The 16,726-nt window shown below is 41.7% G+C and overlaps 1 protein-coding gene across 1 annotated transcript in view; it reads left to right on the plus strand.

The window, feature by feature from the left end:
- Nucleotides 1-16,726, plus strand: part of MYO5C (myosin VC) — a 109,640-nt gene that overhangs the window by 64,326 nt on the left and 28,588 nt on the right. The window contains exons 29-33 of the mRNA XM_089906238.1: nt 189-369; nt 2,001-2,094; nt 2,773-2,836; nt 5,110-5,278; nt 8,485-8,572. Coding sequence (XP_089762364.1) covers nt 189-369; nt 2,001-2,094; nt 2,773-2,836; nt 5,110-5,278; nt 8,485-8,572 — 596 coding nt within the window. The remainder of the gene's footprint in view (nt 1-188; nt 370-2,000; nt 2,095-2,772; nt 2,837-5,109; nt 5,279-8,484; nt 8,573-16,726) is intronic.

Below are 16,726 nucleotides of genomic sequence, written 5' to 3' on the forward strand. Positions count from 1 at the left end.
CAGCTAGAAGGAGTTTATAATTTTATGTTCCTAATTCCATAGCTTATAACCTTGTGTACACAAGTAAACTTTATGTGCTTAGCGCCTGGCTCTTAATTGTGGGTTTTCATAACTGCTGCAGAAGTACACACTCAGAGTCATCAGCAGAATAAAGACTGCAGTTAACTTCTTGACCCCTCCTCTAACAGCATTTTGGAGAGCCATCTCCAGTCCCAGAAGGACTGCTACGAAAAGGAGATTGAAGCTCTGAACTTCAAAGTGGTGCATCTAAGTCAGGAAATCAACCACCTGCAGAAATTATTTAGAGAAGAGAATGACATCAATGAAAGTATCCGTCATGAAGTCACCAGGCTAACATCAGAAAACATGGTATGGTCTCAGCCGCGGGCCCCAGTCGTGGCCATTATTCTGGAGATGTTATGCATTAGTGGAGTAAAATTCAGTGTCTCAGCTGTAAAACAGATTACATTTCCCAGGAGTGAAATAGCTGGTTCAGAAGATAAAACTATAAAATTACCCCAGGCTGGAAAGCATTTTAAGAGGGTTTACCGTAGGATAGGTCCAGATTCTGTGATGTGTGTGCTCTTAAATCTATCCATTTTAAATCTAGCCCTAACCCCTTGGCAAGTAACAAAAAGCATTAAGGTAAAAAGGTACCTCTTGAGAGGGGTGTGCATTCAGAAGGTCAGTCACCCTGCTCATGCCCTTCATCTCACTGTTTCAACAGCTTCCTTCTTCCGTGATGCCTGTTCTTCCCCACTGCCATTTGTCTCATCCTTTCTTCTCACTCATGTCTACTGGCATGAAGAAATACCTTAGGAACCTTCTCAACAAAAACAATCCTTTCTTAACCCCACACCCCTTGCAGCCACCACCCCATTTCTCTGGGGAACTTGGCCACACTTCTTCTTGCCACCTGGCTGTGATTTCTCCACTCACCTCCCATTTACTCTGTGGCCACCCCATTCTGTGGGCTGCCTCTCCCACTAACTGAATCTGCCTGCACAGGGCTGAGCACAGAGGGTTCCTTTCCACCCTCGTCTAAGTCTCTCAGCAGCACTTGGTGATGTTAATGACTCCCTCTCCCTCCTTTCTGTTCTGCTGGCTTCCAGGACACTGTGGTCTCCCAGGCTTCTCATCCCGCCTCGCTGGCTGCTGCTTCTCTACTTCTTTACTGGTCCCTCCTCCTCCCCCTATAGCCTGGAAGCATTAGGAAATCTCAGTGCTGTGTAAACACGTGAACACATGTGACCCTGGGCACAGCAGACATATGGAACGGTAGTTAAGGACCTGCACGTCTTTGTTTATTCCTTGGGTGACGCTTTAATGAGGAATTTGCAGTGAAATCCAATTGCACAGTCAAACAAGTATTTTTCATTTGGACTTCAGAGGCAGGGGTGTTTTCGTAAACTTGCACAATAGAAAAACTCTCCGTACATGACTGGGGTGGAAATGATGGACATTTAAACAAATATTAGCTAGACAAAGACAGAGGATTATGAAACATTGGGTCATTCCAGACCTCTGATAACAGAGCTGTGCACAGCCTGGAATTCAGAGGGCACGGTAGGACCCCTTTGAGATGATTCTCCTGTTTCTAGATGAGGAGATAATGTCTCTGGGCCTGGGCCAAAGAGACTGGCTGCCATTTCATCACATCATCCCTCCCTCAACTCAGCAGAGAATTCCCGTATGCCCTCCCAGATGTACACTTCCTTCTCTCCAGGAGACCTTGGAGATGTGGAGGGTTGTAGCTATGTGAGAACCACTCACCCTGAGCATGCTGGTATTTCTTGTGACTATATAGGTCTTGGGGTAAAAAAAAAAACCAAACATTCCATAAATCCAGTCTATGCTTTGGCTAGCCCTCTTACACAACTATACTAGATGTATGTTCCGTGGGGTTAATGACCTAGGCAGTTTAGTTTGCTTCTGAGCAGCTCTGAGATTTTAAAGTTTATACGTGAAAGTATTCTAATATTTCTAATTCTTCTCTAAAGATGATCCCAGACTTTAAACAGCAAATTGCAGAACTGGAGAAACAGAAGCAACATCTTGAAATCCGCCTGAATGAACAAGCTGAAAACATGAAAGGTAATTGGAACCCTCATGAAGCTGCTTTTAGAAAATGGTTTCCTGTATCCAGGAAATGACCCAAAAAATCATCATCAAACTGATTCTCCATGGAGCCAGGCAGGTGACATAAATGTGAGAAGTGGGGGCTTCCCTGGTGGCGCAGTGGTTGAGAGTCCACCTGCCGATGCAGGGGACACGGGTTCGTGCCCCGGTCCGGGAAGATCCCACATGCCGCGGAGCGGCTGGGCCCGTGAGCCATGGCCGCTGAGCCTGCGCGTCCAGAGCCTGTGCTCCGCAACGGGAGAGGCCACAGCAGTGAGAGGCCCGCATACTGCAAAAAAAAAAAAAATGTGAGAAGTGGGCTGGGTGGACAGTACATTAAGGTTCATAGGCATTTAAAGGCGGCATCTGCCTCCAGGGTCCATTGATTGTTGGCAAGTAAGAATTCGGGCCCCAGTATTGCTTGATATTCCTATTTTTAAAGAAAAACCAGAAATCCAGGTTTTTATGTGAAATATCACAATTTTTAAGTAATGGCTTGAAAAGTTTTTAAACGCTGTTGAGACCACATAAAACCTAATCTGTAGCTGGGTACAGTTTAGAACCCCGATAACTGAAAATATGAAAATACGACCAAACCCAAATCAGAATGCAGTGACATGGCCACCAAAGGATTGATAGTTCTTCTCATTATAGGACAACTAGAAGAGTTGTCTAATCAGTTGAATCACAATCAGGAAGAGGAAGGAACGCAAAGAAAGTAAGTATCGTTGTGCATGTACCTCAGGTTCACCTTCATGTAATGCTTTTCTTTTCTGAAATTGTGGGTGATACCAAAGAAAGGTTATTAAACCAAAAAAGCAAGGTGTTAATTAAGATATATAATTTGTTAGCATTCAAGTGTGAAGAAAAGAAATACTTGTGTACACACACACACACCCTTCTCTGGGAGAGTGTATGAGAAATGAAACAAAACATTGGTTGCCTGCAGGGAGGGTAACTGGGTGGCTGGTGCATAGGGGAGGGAGGACATTTACTTTTCACTGTGTAGACTGTTATACCCCTAGAACATTATGCCATACACATGAATTATCTCTTCAGAAAAAATTGATAACATAAGATCATGTGAAAGAGAACAGTTTCTCTCTCAGCAGACCACTTAGGGTAAGGCTTAAAATCCATGTTGATAGAGAATCTTCATCGATAAACCCCCCCAGATTACATCCTGACCAACAGAGGGCCTGGTAGAGCCTTGTGAGGAAAATGTTTTGCCACCAGCTTGTTGAGATACTTTTTTAAAAATGATGGGATTTTTTGTTTTTTGGGTTTTTTTTTTAACATCTTTATTGGCGTATAATTGCTTTACAATGGTGTGTTAGTTTCTGCTGTATAACAAAGTGAATCAGCTGCACGTGTGCATATATCCTCATATCTCCTCCCTCTTGCATCTCCCTCCCACCCACCCTATCCCACCCCTCTAGGTGGTCACAAAGCACCCAGCTGATCTCCCTGTGCTATGCGGCTGCTTCCCACTAGCTATCTGTTTTACATTTGGTAGTGTATATATGTCAATGCTACTCTCTCACTTTGTCCCAGCTTACCCTTCCCCCTCCTCATGTCCTCAAGTCCATTCTCTACATCTATGTCTTTATTCCTGTCCTGCCCCTAGGTTCATCAGAACCATTTTTTTTTTAGATTCCATATATATGCGTTAGCATACGGTATTTGTTTTTCTCTTTCTGACTGACTTCACTCTGTATGACAGACTCTAGGTGCATCCACCTCACTACAAATAACTCAATTTCATTTCTTTGTATGACTGAGCAATATTCCATTGTATATATGTGCCACATCTTCTTTATCCATTCATCTGTTGATGGACACTTAGGTTGCTTCCATGTCCTGGCTATTGTAAATAGAGCTGCAATGAACGTTTTGTTACATGACTCTTTTTGAATTATGGTTTTCTCAGGGTATATGCCCAGTAGTGGGATTGCTGGGTCACATGGTAGTTCTATTTTTAGTTTTTTAAGGAGCCTCTATTACTGTTCTCCATAGTGGTTGTATCAATTTACATTCACACCAACAGTGCAAGAGGGGTCCCTTTTCTAAAAATGTTTTTGAAGCTATTTTAATTCAGTGCTTTTGTAATAAAATATAGATTTACTTATTTATACGTAACCCAAGTTAGAATTACAGTTTTAGAGTCTCACACTCATTAGTAAGGTACCATTTTATATCCTAATGTTTTCCCATACCACAAAACATTGCTTATATCAAATCATATTTTTATAACTTAGATTAGATTGCAGTTTTGTATGGTAAAAATATTTTGTAAAACTTTATAATCTTCAGAGAAGTCAGTTACCCTGACTTCTTCACTGTGAGTTTTATTCACAGTCATCCTCATCAGGTTAAAATTGACTCCCATGTTATTATTGAAATCATCGGGGGAATAGATGTCAAATTTGTCATCAGTGTTCCATTCCAGTTTAAAAGTACTTGAGATACTTGATTTTAAGAACAGTAAATGGACACTCTGTGTCCCAGAGAGCATTTTTCATCATGTGACTTCTTTGGTAGGATTGGGGCCAAATGAGGGCCCAAAACAGTAGGAAAGTGGTGAGCACCATTTTGGAACTCTTTGGATGGATTTTTCTTCTGTCTCTGATCGCTGGGTTTTGGAGTACCTGTTCCCAGTCTTTTCACAAAGGAGATAATTATCGAGCTTTTGGTCATAACGGTGTAAGTGGGTATGGACGTCCTGTGGGAGGAGTCAAAGGGTATAGGCAGGTGGGGACAGGAACTTCTTATCAGGTTAAGGAGACTGGAGCAGACGTGGACTTTTATACCCCACGAACCCTGATCTCTTCCTCCCACTTTGAGCACTCCCCTATTCAGGTACCACTTGCTTTACACATGAAGTGGCCAAAGTATTTTGCCATCTTTGGAAATATCACTGCTTTATGTGACAATGAGAGACATTTCCATGACGGTCAAACTGATACCAAAATTTCCTAATCCTTTTCTCAGAACCATAGGAGCCCCAAATGAAGTGCATACCAAAGAGAAAGAGAAGCTGATGGATAAGATTCAAGAAATGCAGGAGGCCAGCGAGCACTTGAGGAAACAATTTGAAACTGAAAGTGAAGTCAAGAGTAGTTTCCGGCAGGAAGCATCTCACCTCACTGTGGAGCACGGGGTGAGGAGTTTTGTCACTTGTTGATAAGTGATGCCTGCATATGCAGGCATCACTGAAGGGGGTCAGGCCACCTAAAGCATCCGATGAGCAGCATCTGCCTCCCACCAGAGCAGTCTGTTTCCTTATCTCAAAGGACAGGTGGTCTCTGAGGTTACAGCTGCCTCAGGGGAGCCTGGGGATTGACGTCGGCTGAGAGAGGACGGGTGGTGAGGACCTGAGCACCGTCCCATGGACGGCACCCATCTGAGATGACGACGCCCTGGCCCAGAGCACCTTGAGGGTGATAGGCTGATCTGTGACCTTCTCTGAGCAGAGCTTACCCCAACAAAGGCCTCTGCTTGCTTATGGGGGTGTGTGCCCTTCCTGCAGTTTTCAGAGTCAAAATGTTCTTCTATGCAATGATCATGATAGTAGATGACTAACTTTTTTTTTTGCGGTTCGCGGACCTCTCACTGTTGTGGCCTCTCCCGTTTTGGAGCACAGGTTCCGGACACGCAGGCTCAGCGGCCATGGCTCACGGGCCCAGCCGCTCCGCGGCATGTGGGATCCTCCCGGACCGGGGCACGAACCCGTGTCCCCCGCATCGGCAGGCGGACTCTCAACCACTGCGCCACCAGGGAAGCCGATGACTAACTTTTTAACTTGTGAAAATCTTCATCAGATTGTCAATGCCCTTGTCAAAATGATATTTGGCAACTCTGTCAGCTTCCAGCAATTCTTTTGAAATTTTATTGGTGTGTGAAACCCACAAGAATGAGAAGCACCAAAGTAGCAGACTGGGTGCTTTCCTGGGTGGTGGATGCTCACAGGCCCCTTCCTGGCCTGGCAGCCTCCAAGACCATGACCAGGGGAGGGCTCACCCAGGCATTGGTCAGCCTGCACATGTCCACAGGCCCTGCTCCCTGTCGTCAGGGTCCCCCATTTCCTATCTCACAAGAAAAATACATGATAGGGTAAAATCACATTTTGCCATGTCAGGATTTAAGTTTGAAGAGGAATCCACAGAGTTTAACATTTAATAGGAAGTAACACATTCCAGTCAGGGCGCCTGGATGATGACCATCTTTTTTGAGGGGGGGTACACCTTTCTCAGAGAATAAGTTTCTCAAATCACACTGGATAAGAAACTGCCTGCTAAATGTGAGAGGCTGTCCCACCTTCTGCCGCTGTGTCTGCGTGTGTGTCCCTGGGGTCCCAGCAGGAGCCAGTGGTGAGGGAGAGGGTAGGTGGGTGATCATGTGTGTTGCACATCTTGTCCTGTGTGAGCCTTCACTCAGCTGTGAGCATGTGGCCCTGGGTGTTGTCAATCCCTGAGTTGTGTGGGATTTGTGTGAGTTTGTTTCTGATGCTGCGGGAGGAGTGAGGTCCCACTCAGTGCCCCTCCTCAGGGGCCCCCCACCTCGTGTGTATGGCTCTCCTCCCAGGCAGGGAAGGGCTGGACCTGTTTTTTCCCCAGTGCATGGAGCTGGGGACCAGTCATATCTACGTGTTCGTTTTAACACACTATTCCTGAACCAGTCAGTAGCCTCAGTGTTACAAGTGAATAGATGAATATGCAACAAAAGAATATAATTTCTATATCTTAGGTGGCGATTTTGCCCACAAATGAGACTAATAGTGTTATTAGTCACAGAAAAAATAAGTAAATAAAAGGATGTCCAACAGTAGTGGGTAGATTAAGTGATTATGTATCATATGACTTAGCCATTAAAATGACAGTTTGGTATATTATCAATGACGGAGGGCAATACCTGCAATATAATGAGAGAGAAACATAGGATGTAAAACTTTACGTGCAGTATGACCCAATTTTATACAATGTATATGTGCCATATGAGGGGGAAAATAAGAATGAAATAAATCAAAATGTGAACAGTGATTTCCTCCAAGTTCTCCAGGATTGATGGGTAACTTTTTTATTATTAGATATATTATACAATAGGCTGAAATAGAAAGGAAGAAGCTGTACCCACCTCCCCACCTGTAAGGCCAGATAAAGTTCCTCATGTGTTTAACAGAGACACAGAACTGTAGTGGGGACAGGTGGCCACTGAGTAGACGCAGCACAACTTCCCTTGGCTCTGAGAGTCACCCGAGAGCCCAAGCTGCAGTGACTGACTGCGTGGTAGGCATTGCTGGAGCAGAGAAGCCTGAATCCTTTCTGTGTCAAAGCCCTTGGAATTCAGGAAGAACCTAAACACTCTCTGCCCTTTATAGGAAATATTTGTAGGCATCCAAGACTCTCCTGGTTCTTGAGCCAAATTCAGCATAGGCTGGGCCACCCCCTTATCAGGAAGGAGACGCAAAGCCAGGACCCAAATCTCTGAAGTTTCTCCACCTGCAGCTTCTGACATCCAGAGAGCCCATTTGCACACATGCATATTTTTAAATTCTCTACAATGGGCATTAATTTATTAAGGGAAAATTAGATCAAGTTAACTGTGGTCTATCCGTACAATAGGATATTATTCAGCCACGAAAAGGAGTGAAGTACTGATACCTGCTATAGCATGGATGAACCTTGAAAACATTATGCCAACTGAAAGAAGCCAAACATGAAAGGCCACATATTGTATGATTCCATGTATATTAAATGTCCAGAACAGGCAAATATGTAGACACAGAAGGTAGATTAGTGGTTGCCAAGGGCTAGAAAGGAATAGGAGGACAAAGGGGTGCCAGCTAAAAGTTACATATTTCTTTCTGATGTGATGAAAATATTCTGGAATTAGATGGTAGTGATGGTTGCACAACTGAGTATACTTAAAAACCATTGAGTGTACACTTCAAATGGGTGAACTGTTTGGTATGTGAATTATAGCTCAGTAAAGCTATTATCAAAAAATAGGTTAAGGGGCTTCGTTGGTGGTGCAGTGGTTGAGAATCTGCCTGCCAATGCAGGGGACACAGGTTCGAGCCCTGGCCTGGGAAGATCCCACATGCCGCAGAGGAACTAGGCCCGTGAGCCACAACTACTGAGCCTGCGCGTCTGGAGCCTGTGCTCCGCAACAAGAGAGGCTGCGATAGTGAGAGGCCCGCTCACCGTGATGAAGAGAGGTCCCGGCTTGCTGCAACTAGAGAATGCCCTCGCACAGAAATGAAGACCCAGCACAGCCAAAAATAAAATAATAAATTTAAAAATAAATTTTAAAAAATAGGTTAAGATGCTTCTGAGCTCATGTCCTTGTTTCTTTTGATTTCTGTAGGATCTTGAAGAAGTGTTAGACATGAAGGACAGAGTGATTAAAAAGTTACAAGATCAAGTGAAGACTCTAACCAAGACAATTGAAAAAGGTAGGAAAAATAGCATTCAGTTTCCTATTTTTTGAACTTTCAGCTAAGGTCCACATGTGTTGACATGTTATTTCCTGATGTGGTCCAAAGAATTTGAAAACCAAAGGAATGGGTCTCAACTGGTGGATTTGGGGCTCAGTGATGGGCTAATGGAAGGATCCTTCAAGGCAGGAAGATAGCTCACCACCTCTCAGATGATACCAGATATGCTCATGCAATTGTAAGGGACACCCTGGAATGACTACTTTTAACCTCTTTCTCTGTTAGCTCTCTCCTTGTAAAAATGAAACTGTGAAAAAGTTTCAAATTTAATGGCTTTAAAATTTATTTCCTCTCTCAGTGACATGGAATCAATATCCCAGTTTCTATTAGAAAAAAGAAGTAGACAACTAAGAAGCTGGACAGCAGTCCTAAATATGGACTGAACTGCACACTGAGTGTCCTCATGAGCTCCTGGGAAAAGGACCCTCTGCCTTTCTTTCCTTCACCCGCTTCTTTTTTTTTTTACATCTTTATTGGAGTACAGTTGCCTTACAATGGTGTGTTAGTTTCTGCTGTATAACAAAGTGAATCAGCTATACATATATCCCCATATCCCCTCCCTCTTGCGTCTCCCTCCCACCCTCCCTATCTCACCCTTCTAGGTGGTCACAAAGCACTGAGCTGATCTCCCTGTGCTTTGTGGCTGCTGCCCACTAGCTAGCTATTTTACATTTGGTAGTGTATATATGTCCATGCCACTCTCTCACTTTGTCCCAGCTTACCCTTCCCCTTCTGCATGTCCTCAAGTCCATTCTCTCCATCTGCATCTTTATTCCTGTCCTGCCCCTAGGTTCTTCAGAACCATTTGTTTTTTCTTTATTAGATTCCATATATATGTGTTAGCACACGGTATTTGTTTTTCTCTTTCTGACTTACTTCACTCTGTATGACAGAATCTACGTCCATCCACCTCACTACAAATAACTCAATTTTGTTTCTTTTTATGGCTGAGTAATATTCCATTGTATATATGTGCCACATCTCCTTTGTCCATTCATCTGCTGATGGGCACTTAGGTTGCTTCCATGTCCTGGCTATTGTAAATAGAGCTGCAGTGAACATTGTGGTACATGGCTCTTTTTTTTTTTAACCTCTTCATGGAGTATAATTGCTTTACAATGTGTGTTAGTTTCTGCTTTATAACAAAGTGAATCAGTTATACATATACATATGTTCCCATATCTCTTCCCTCTTGCATCTCCCTCCCTCCCACCCTCCCTATCCCACCCCCACACCACCGAGCTGATCTCCCTGTGCTATGCGGCTGCTTCCTACTAGCTATCTGTTTTACGTTTGGTAGTGTATATATGTCCATGCCACTCTCACTTTGTCACAGCTTACCCTTCTCCCTCCCCATATCCTCAAGTCCATTCTCTAGTAGGTCTATATCTTTATTCCCATCTTACCCCTAGGTTCTTAATGACCTTTTTTTTTTCTCGTAGATTCCATATATATGTGTTAGCATATGGTATTTGTTTTTCCTTTCTGACTTACGTCACTCTGTATGACAGACTCTAGGTCCATCCACCTCACTACAAATATCTCAATTTCATTTCTTTTCATGGCTGAGTAATATTCCATTGTGTACGTGTGCCACATCTTCTCTATCCATTCATCCAATGATGGACACCTAGGTTGCCTCCATGTCCTGGCTATTGTAAACAGAGCTGCAATGAACATTTTGGTACATGACTCTTTTTGAATTATGGTTTTCTCAGGGTATATGCCCAGTAGTGGGATTGCTGGGTCGCGTGGTAGTTCTATTTTTAGTTTTTTAAGGAACCTCCATACTGATCTCCATAGTGGCTGTATCAATTTACATTCCCACCAACAGTGCAAGAGTGTTCCCTTTTCTTCACACCCTCTCCAGCATTTATTGTCTCTAGACTTTCTGATGATGGCCATTCTGACCGGTGTGAGGTGATATCTCATTGTAGTTTTGATTTGCATTTCTCCAATGATTAATGATGTTGAGCATTCTTTCATGTATTTGTTGGCAATCTGTATATCTTCTTTGGAGAAATGTCTGTTTAGGTCTTCTGCCCATTTTTGGATTGGGTTGTTTGTTTTTTTGTTATTGAGCTGTGTGAGCTGTTTGTAAATTTTGGAGACTAATCCTTTGTCAGTTGCTTCATTTGCAAATATTTTCTCCCATTCTGAGGGTTGTCTTTTGGTCTTGTTTATGATTTCCTTTGCTGTGCAAAAGCTTTTACGTTTCATTAGGTCCCATTTGTTTGTTTTTATTTCCATATCTCTAGGAGATGGGTGAAAAAGGATCTTGCTGTGATTTATGTCATAGAGTGTTCTGCCTATGTTTTCCTCTAAGAGTTTGATAGTATCTGGCCTTATTTAGGTCTTTAATCCATTTTGAGTTTATTTTTGTGTATGGTGTTAGGGAGTGTCCTAATTTCATTCTTTTACGTGTAGCTGTCCAGTTTTCCCAGCACCACTTATTGAAGAGGCTGTCTTTTCTCCATCATATATTCTTGCCTCCTTTATCAAAAATAATGTGACAATACGTGCGTGGGCTTATCTCTGGGCTTTCTATCCTGTTCCATTGATCTATATTCCTGTTTTTGTGCCAGTACCGTACTGTCTTGATTACTGTAGCTTTAAGTAGTATAGTCTGAAGTCTGGGAGGCTGATTCCTCCAGCTCCGTTTTTCTTTCTCAAGATTGCTTTGGCTATTCAGGGTCTTTTGTGTCTCCGTACAAATTGTGAAATTTGTTGTTCTAGTTCTGTGAAATATGCCAGTGGTAGTTTGATAGGGATTGCACTGAATCTGTAGATTGCTTTGGGTAGTAGAGTCATTTTCACAGAGTTGATTCTTCCAATCCAAGAACATGGTATATCTCTCCATCTGTTTGTATCATCTTTAATTTCTTTCATCAGTGTCTTATAATTTTCTGCATACAGTTCTTTTGTCTCCTTAGGTAGGTTTATTCCTAGATATTTTATTCTTTTTGTTGCAATGGTAAATGAGAGTGTTTCCTTAATTTCTCCTTCAGATTTTTCATCATTAGTGTATAAGAATGCCGGAGATTTCTGTGCATTACTTTTGTATCCTGCTACTTTACCAAATTCATTGATTAGCTCTAGTAGTTTTCTGGTAGCATCTTTAGGATTCTCTATGTATAGTATCATGTCATCTGCAAACAGTGACAGTTTTACTTCTTCTTTTCTGATTTGGATTCCCTTTATTTCTTTTTCTTCTCTGATTGCTGTGGCTAAAACTTCCAAAACTATGTTGAGTAATAGTGGTGAGAGTGGGCAACCTTGTCTTGTTCCTGATCTTAGAGGAAATGGTTTCAGTTTTTCACCATTGAAAATGATGTTGGCTGTGGGTTTGTCATATATGGCATTTATTATGTTGAGGTAAGTTCCCTCTATGCCTACTTTCTGCAGGGTTTTTATCATAAATGTGTGTTGAATTTTGTTGAAAGTTTTTTCTGCATCTATTGAGATGATCATATAGTTTTTCTCCTTCAATTTGTTAATATGGTTTATCGTATTGATTGATTTGCATATTTTGAAGAATCCTTGCATTCCTGGGATAAACCCCACTTGATCGTGGTGTATGATCCTTTTAATGTGCTGTTGAATTCTGTTTGCTAGTATTTTGCTGAGAATTTTTGCATCTATGTTCATCAGTGATATTGGCCTGTAGTTTTCTTTCTTTGTGACATCTTTGTCTGGTTTTTGTATCAGGGCGATGGTGGCCTCGTAGGATGAGTTTGGGAGTGTTCCTCCCTCTGCTATATTTTGGAAGAGTTTGAGAAGGACAGGTGTTAGCTCTTCTCTTAAATATTTGATAGAATTCACCTGTGAAGCCATCTGGTCCTGGGCTTTTGGTTATTGGAAGATTTTTAATCACAGTCTCAACTTCAGTGTTTGTGACTGGTCTGTTTATATTTTCTATTTCTTCCTGGTTCAGTCTCGGAAGGTTGTGCTTTTCTAAGAATTTGTTCATTTATTCCAGGTTGTCCATTTTATTGGTATACAGTTGCTTGTAGTAATCTCTCATGGTCCTTTGTATTTTTGCAGTGTCAGTTGTTACTTCTGCTTTTTCATTTCTAATTCTGTTGATTTGAGTCTTCTCCCTTTTTTCCTTGATGATTCTAGCTAATGGTTTATCAATTTTGTTTATCTTCTCAAAGAACCAGCTTTTAGTTTATTGATCTTTGCTGTTGTTTCCTTCATTTCTTTTTCATTTATTTCTGATCTGATCTTTATGATTTCTTTCCTTCTGCTAACTTTGGGGTTTTTTTGTTCTTCTTTCTCTAATTGCTTTAGTTGTAAGGTTGGGTTGTTTATTTGAGATGTTTCTTATTTCTTAAGGTAGGATTGTATTGCTATAAACTTCCCTCTTAGAACTGCCTCTGCTGCATCCCATAGGTTATGGGTCATTGTGTTTTCATTGTCATTTGTTTCTAGGTATTTTTTGATTTCCTCTTTGACTTCTTCAGTGATCTCTTGGTTATTTAGTAGTTTGTTGTTTAGCCTCCATGTGTTTGTATTTTTTACAGATTTTTTCCCTGTAATTGATAGTCATGGTTGGTTAAGATACTTGATACAATTTCAATATTCTTAAATTTACCAAGGCTTGATTTGTGACCCAAGATATGATCTATCCTGGAGAATGTTCTATGAGCACTTGAGAAGAAAGTGTATTCTGTTTTTTTTGGGATGGTATGTCCTATAAATATCAGTTAAGTCCATCGTGTTTAATGCATCATTTAAAGCTTGTGTTTCCTTATTTATTTTCATTTTGGATGATCTGTCCATTGGTGAAAGTGGGGTGTTGAAGTTCCCTACTATGATTGTGTTACTGTCGATTTCCCCTTTTATGGCTGTTAGCAGTTGCCTTATGTATTGAGGTGCTCCTATGTTGGGTGCATAAATGTTTACAATTGTTATGTCTTCTTCTTTGATTGATCCCTTGATCATTACGTAGTGTCCTTCTTTGTCTCTTGTAATAGTCTTTGTTTTAAAGTCTATTTTGTCTGATGTGAGAATTGCTACTCCAGCTTTCTTTTGCTTTCCATTTGCATGGAATAACTTTTTCCATCCCCTCACTTTCAGTCTGTATGTGTCTCTAGGTCTGAAGTGGGTCTCTTGTAGACAGCATATATACGGGTCCTGTTATTGTATCCATTCAGCCAGTCTATGTCTTTTGGTTGGTGCATTTAATCCATTTACATTTAAGGTAGTTATCAGTATGTATGTTCCTATTACCATTTTCTTAATTGTTTTGGGTTTGTTATTTTAGGTCTTTTCCTTCTCTTGTGTTTCCTGCCCAGAGAAGTTCCTTTAGCCTTTGTTGTAAAGCTGGTTTGGTGGTGATGAATTCTCTTAGCTTTTGCTTGTCTGTAAAGGTTTCAATTTTTCTGTCGAATCTGAATGAAATCCTTGCTGGGTAGAGTAATCTTGGTTGTAGGTTTTTCCCTTTCATCACTTTAAATATGTCCTGCCACTCCCTCTGACTTGCAGAGTTTCTGCTGAAAGATCAGCTGTTAACCTTATGGGGATTCCCTTGTATGTTATTTGTTGTTTTCCCCTTGCTGCTTTTAATATTTTTTCTTTGATGTTAATTTTTGAAAGTTTGATTAATATGTGTCCTAGCATGTTTCTCCTTGGATGTGTCCTGCATGGGAGTCTCTGTGCCTCCTGGACTTGATTGACTATTTCCTTTCCCATATTAGGGAAGTTTTCAACTATAATCTCTTCGAGTATTTTCTCAGTCCCTTTCTTTTTCTTTTTTTCTTCTGAGACCCCTATAATTCAAATGATGGTATGTTTGATGTTGTCCCAGAGGTCTCTGAGACTGTCCTCAGTTCTTTTCATTCTTTATTCTGCTCTGCAGCAGTTATTTCCACTATTTTATCTTCCAGGTCACTTATCCATTCTTCTGCCTCAGTTATTCTGCTATTGATTCCTTCTAGAGAATTGTTAATTTCATTTATTGTGTTGTTCATCATTGTTTGCTTTAGTTCTTCTAGGTCCTTGTTAAACGTTTCTTGTATTTTCTCCATTCTATTTCCAAGATTTTGGATCATCTTTACTATCATTACTCTGAATTCTTTTTCAGGTAGACTGCCTGTTTCCTCTTCATTTGTTTGGTCTGGTGGGTTTTTACCTTACTCCTTCATCTGCTGTGTGTTTCTCTGTCTTCTCATTTTGCTTAACTTACTTACTGTGTTTGGGGTCTCCTTTTCACAGGCTGCAGGTTCATAGTTCTTGTTGTTTTCGATGTCTGCCCCCAGTGGGTAAGGTTGGTTCAGTGGGTTGTGTAGGCTTCCTGGTGGAAGGGATTGGTGCCTGTGTTATGGTGGATGAGGCTGGATCTTGTCTTTCTGGTGGGCAGGACTGCGTCCAGTGGTATGTTTTAGGGTACCTGAGACCTTATTATGATTTTAGGCAGCCTCTCTGCTAATGGGCGGGGTTGTGTTCCTGTCTTGCTAGTTGTTTGGCATAGGGTGTCCAGCACTGTAGCTTGCTGGTCGTTGAGTGGAGCTGGGTCTTAGCGTTGAGATGGAGATCTCTCGGAGATCTTTTGCCGTTTGATATTACATGGAGACGGGAAGTATCTGGTGGACCAATGTCCTAAACTCGGCTATCCCACCTCAGAGGCACAGGCCTTACACCTGGCTGGAGTACCAAGATGCTGTCAGCCACACGGCTCAGAAGAAAAGGGAGAACAAAAGAAAGAAAGAAAAAAAGTTATTAAAATAAAAAATTAAAATAAATTATTAAAAATTTTAAAAAATTAAAAAGTAATTTAGAAAAAAAGAAAGAAAGAAGAGAGCAACCAAACCAAAAAACAAATACAGGGCTTCCCTGGTGGTGCAGTGGTTGAGAGTCTGCCTGCCAATGCAGGGGACACGGGTTCGTGCCCCAGTCCAGGAAGATCCCACATGTGCGGAGCGGCTGGGCTCGTGAGCCATGGCTGCTGAGCCTGCGCGTCCAGAGCCTGTGCTCTGCAATGGGAGAGGCCACAACAGTGAGAGGGCCGCGTACTGCAAAAAAAAAAAAAAAAAAAAAAAAACCAAATCCAGCAATGATAACAAGCTCTAAAAACTATACAAAAAAACAAAAACAAAAATGGACAGACAGAATGCTAGGACAAATGGTAAAAGCAAAGCTATACAGACAAAATCACACAAAGAAGCATACACATACACACTCACAAAAAGAGAAAAAGGAAAAAATTTATATATATATATCTTTTGGAAAGTCTGAGGTCTTCTGCCAGCATTCAGTAGGTGTTCTGTAGGAGTTGTTCCACATGTAGATGTATTTCTGGTGTATTTGTGGGGAGGAAGGTGATCACGTCTTACTTCTCTGCCATCTTGAAGTTCTCTCTCCCTTCATCCGCTTCTGTGTCACTGAACTTTTCTGACTTCTCTCTTCTAACTCCCTTTACTCTTTTGTTCAGTATTGCTTCTTCCTCCCAACCGTTATCACTAAGGCTGTATCTTCAGTTCTCTGTTCTCTTTACTATATTCCTTTCTTTGAAGAGCTCCTTTACTATTATTTATTCAGCTCTCACCTCACATTTAATATGTCCAAAACCAAAATGAGGATCTTTCCACTTCAATAATTAATGATAAAGGTCAGTCTGCCCTCATGAGGGCAAAGACCATGTCTGTCCTTCCCATTGCCCAGTGGTGTCCCCATTGTTGGAATGAATGAAGGAACTGCCATCGCTACATAAGGACTTCCAAAATCCACCTGCCATTCCTCACTTTTCCTGAGTCCCAGTCCCTTTTTGCCTCTAAGACTACTCCTTCACCTTTCTATTATCACCTCCAACCCAGTGTGTCTAAAGTGGAATACATCAGCTTTCCTTCCTGTATCATGTATCTATCATCATATAACGAACTATCCCAAAATTTAGCAGGAATAAAGATGCAGATGTAGAGAATGGACTTGAGGACATGTGGAAGGGGAAGGGGAAGCTGGGACGAAGTGAGAGAGTGGCATGGACATATATACACTACCAAACGTAAAATAGATAGCTAGTGGGAAGCAGCCGCATAGCACAGGGAGATCAGCTCGGTGCTTTGTGATCGCCTGGAGGGGTGGGATAGGGAGGGTGGGAGGGAGACGCAA

This window comes from Delphinapterus leucas, chromosome 2 (assembly GCF_059928025.1).
Source record: "Delphinapterus leucas isolate spDelLeu-1000000601 "Yukka" chromosome 2, BTC_Dleu_Yukka2, whole genome shotgun sequence".
NCBI classification, from domain to species: domain Eukaryota; kingdom Metazoa; phylum Chordata; class Mammalia; order Artiodactyla; family Monodontidae; genus Delphinapterus; species Delphinapterus leucas.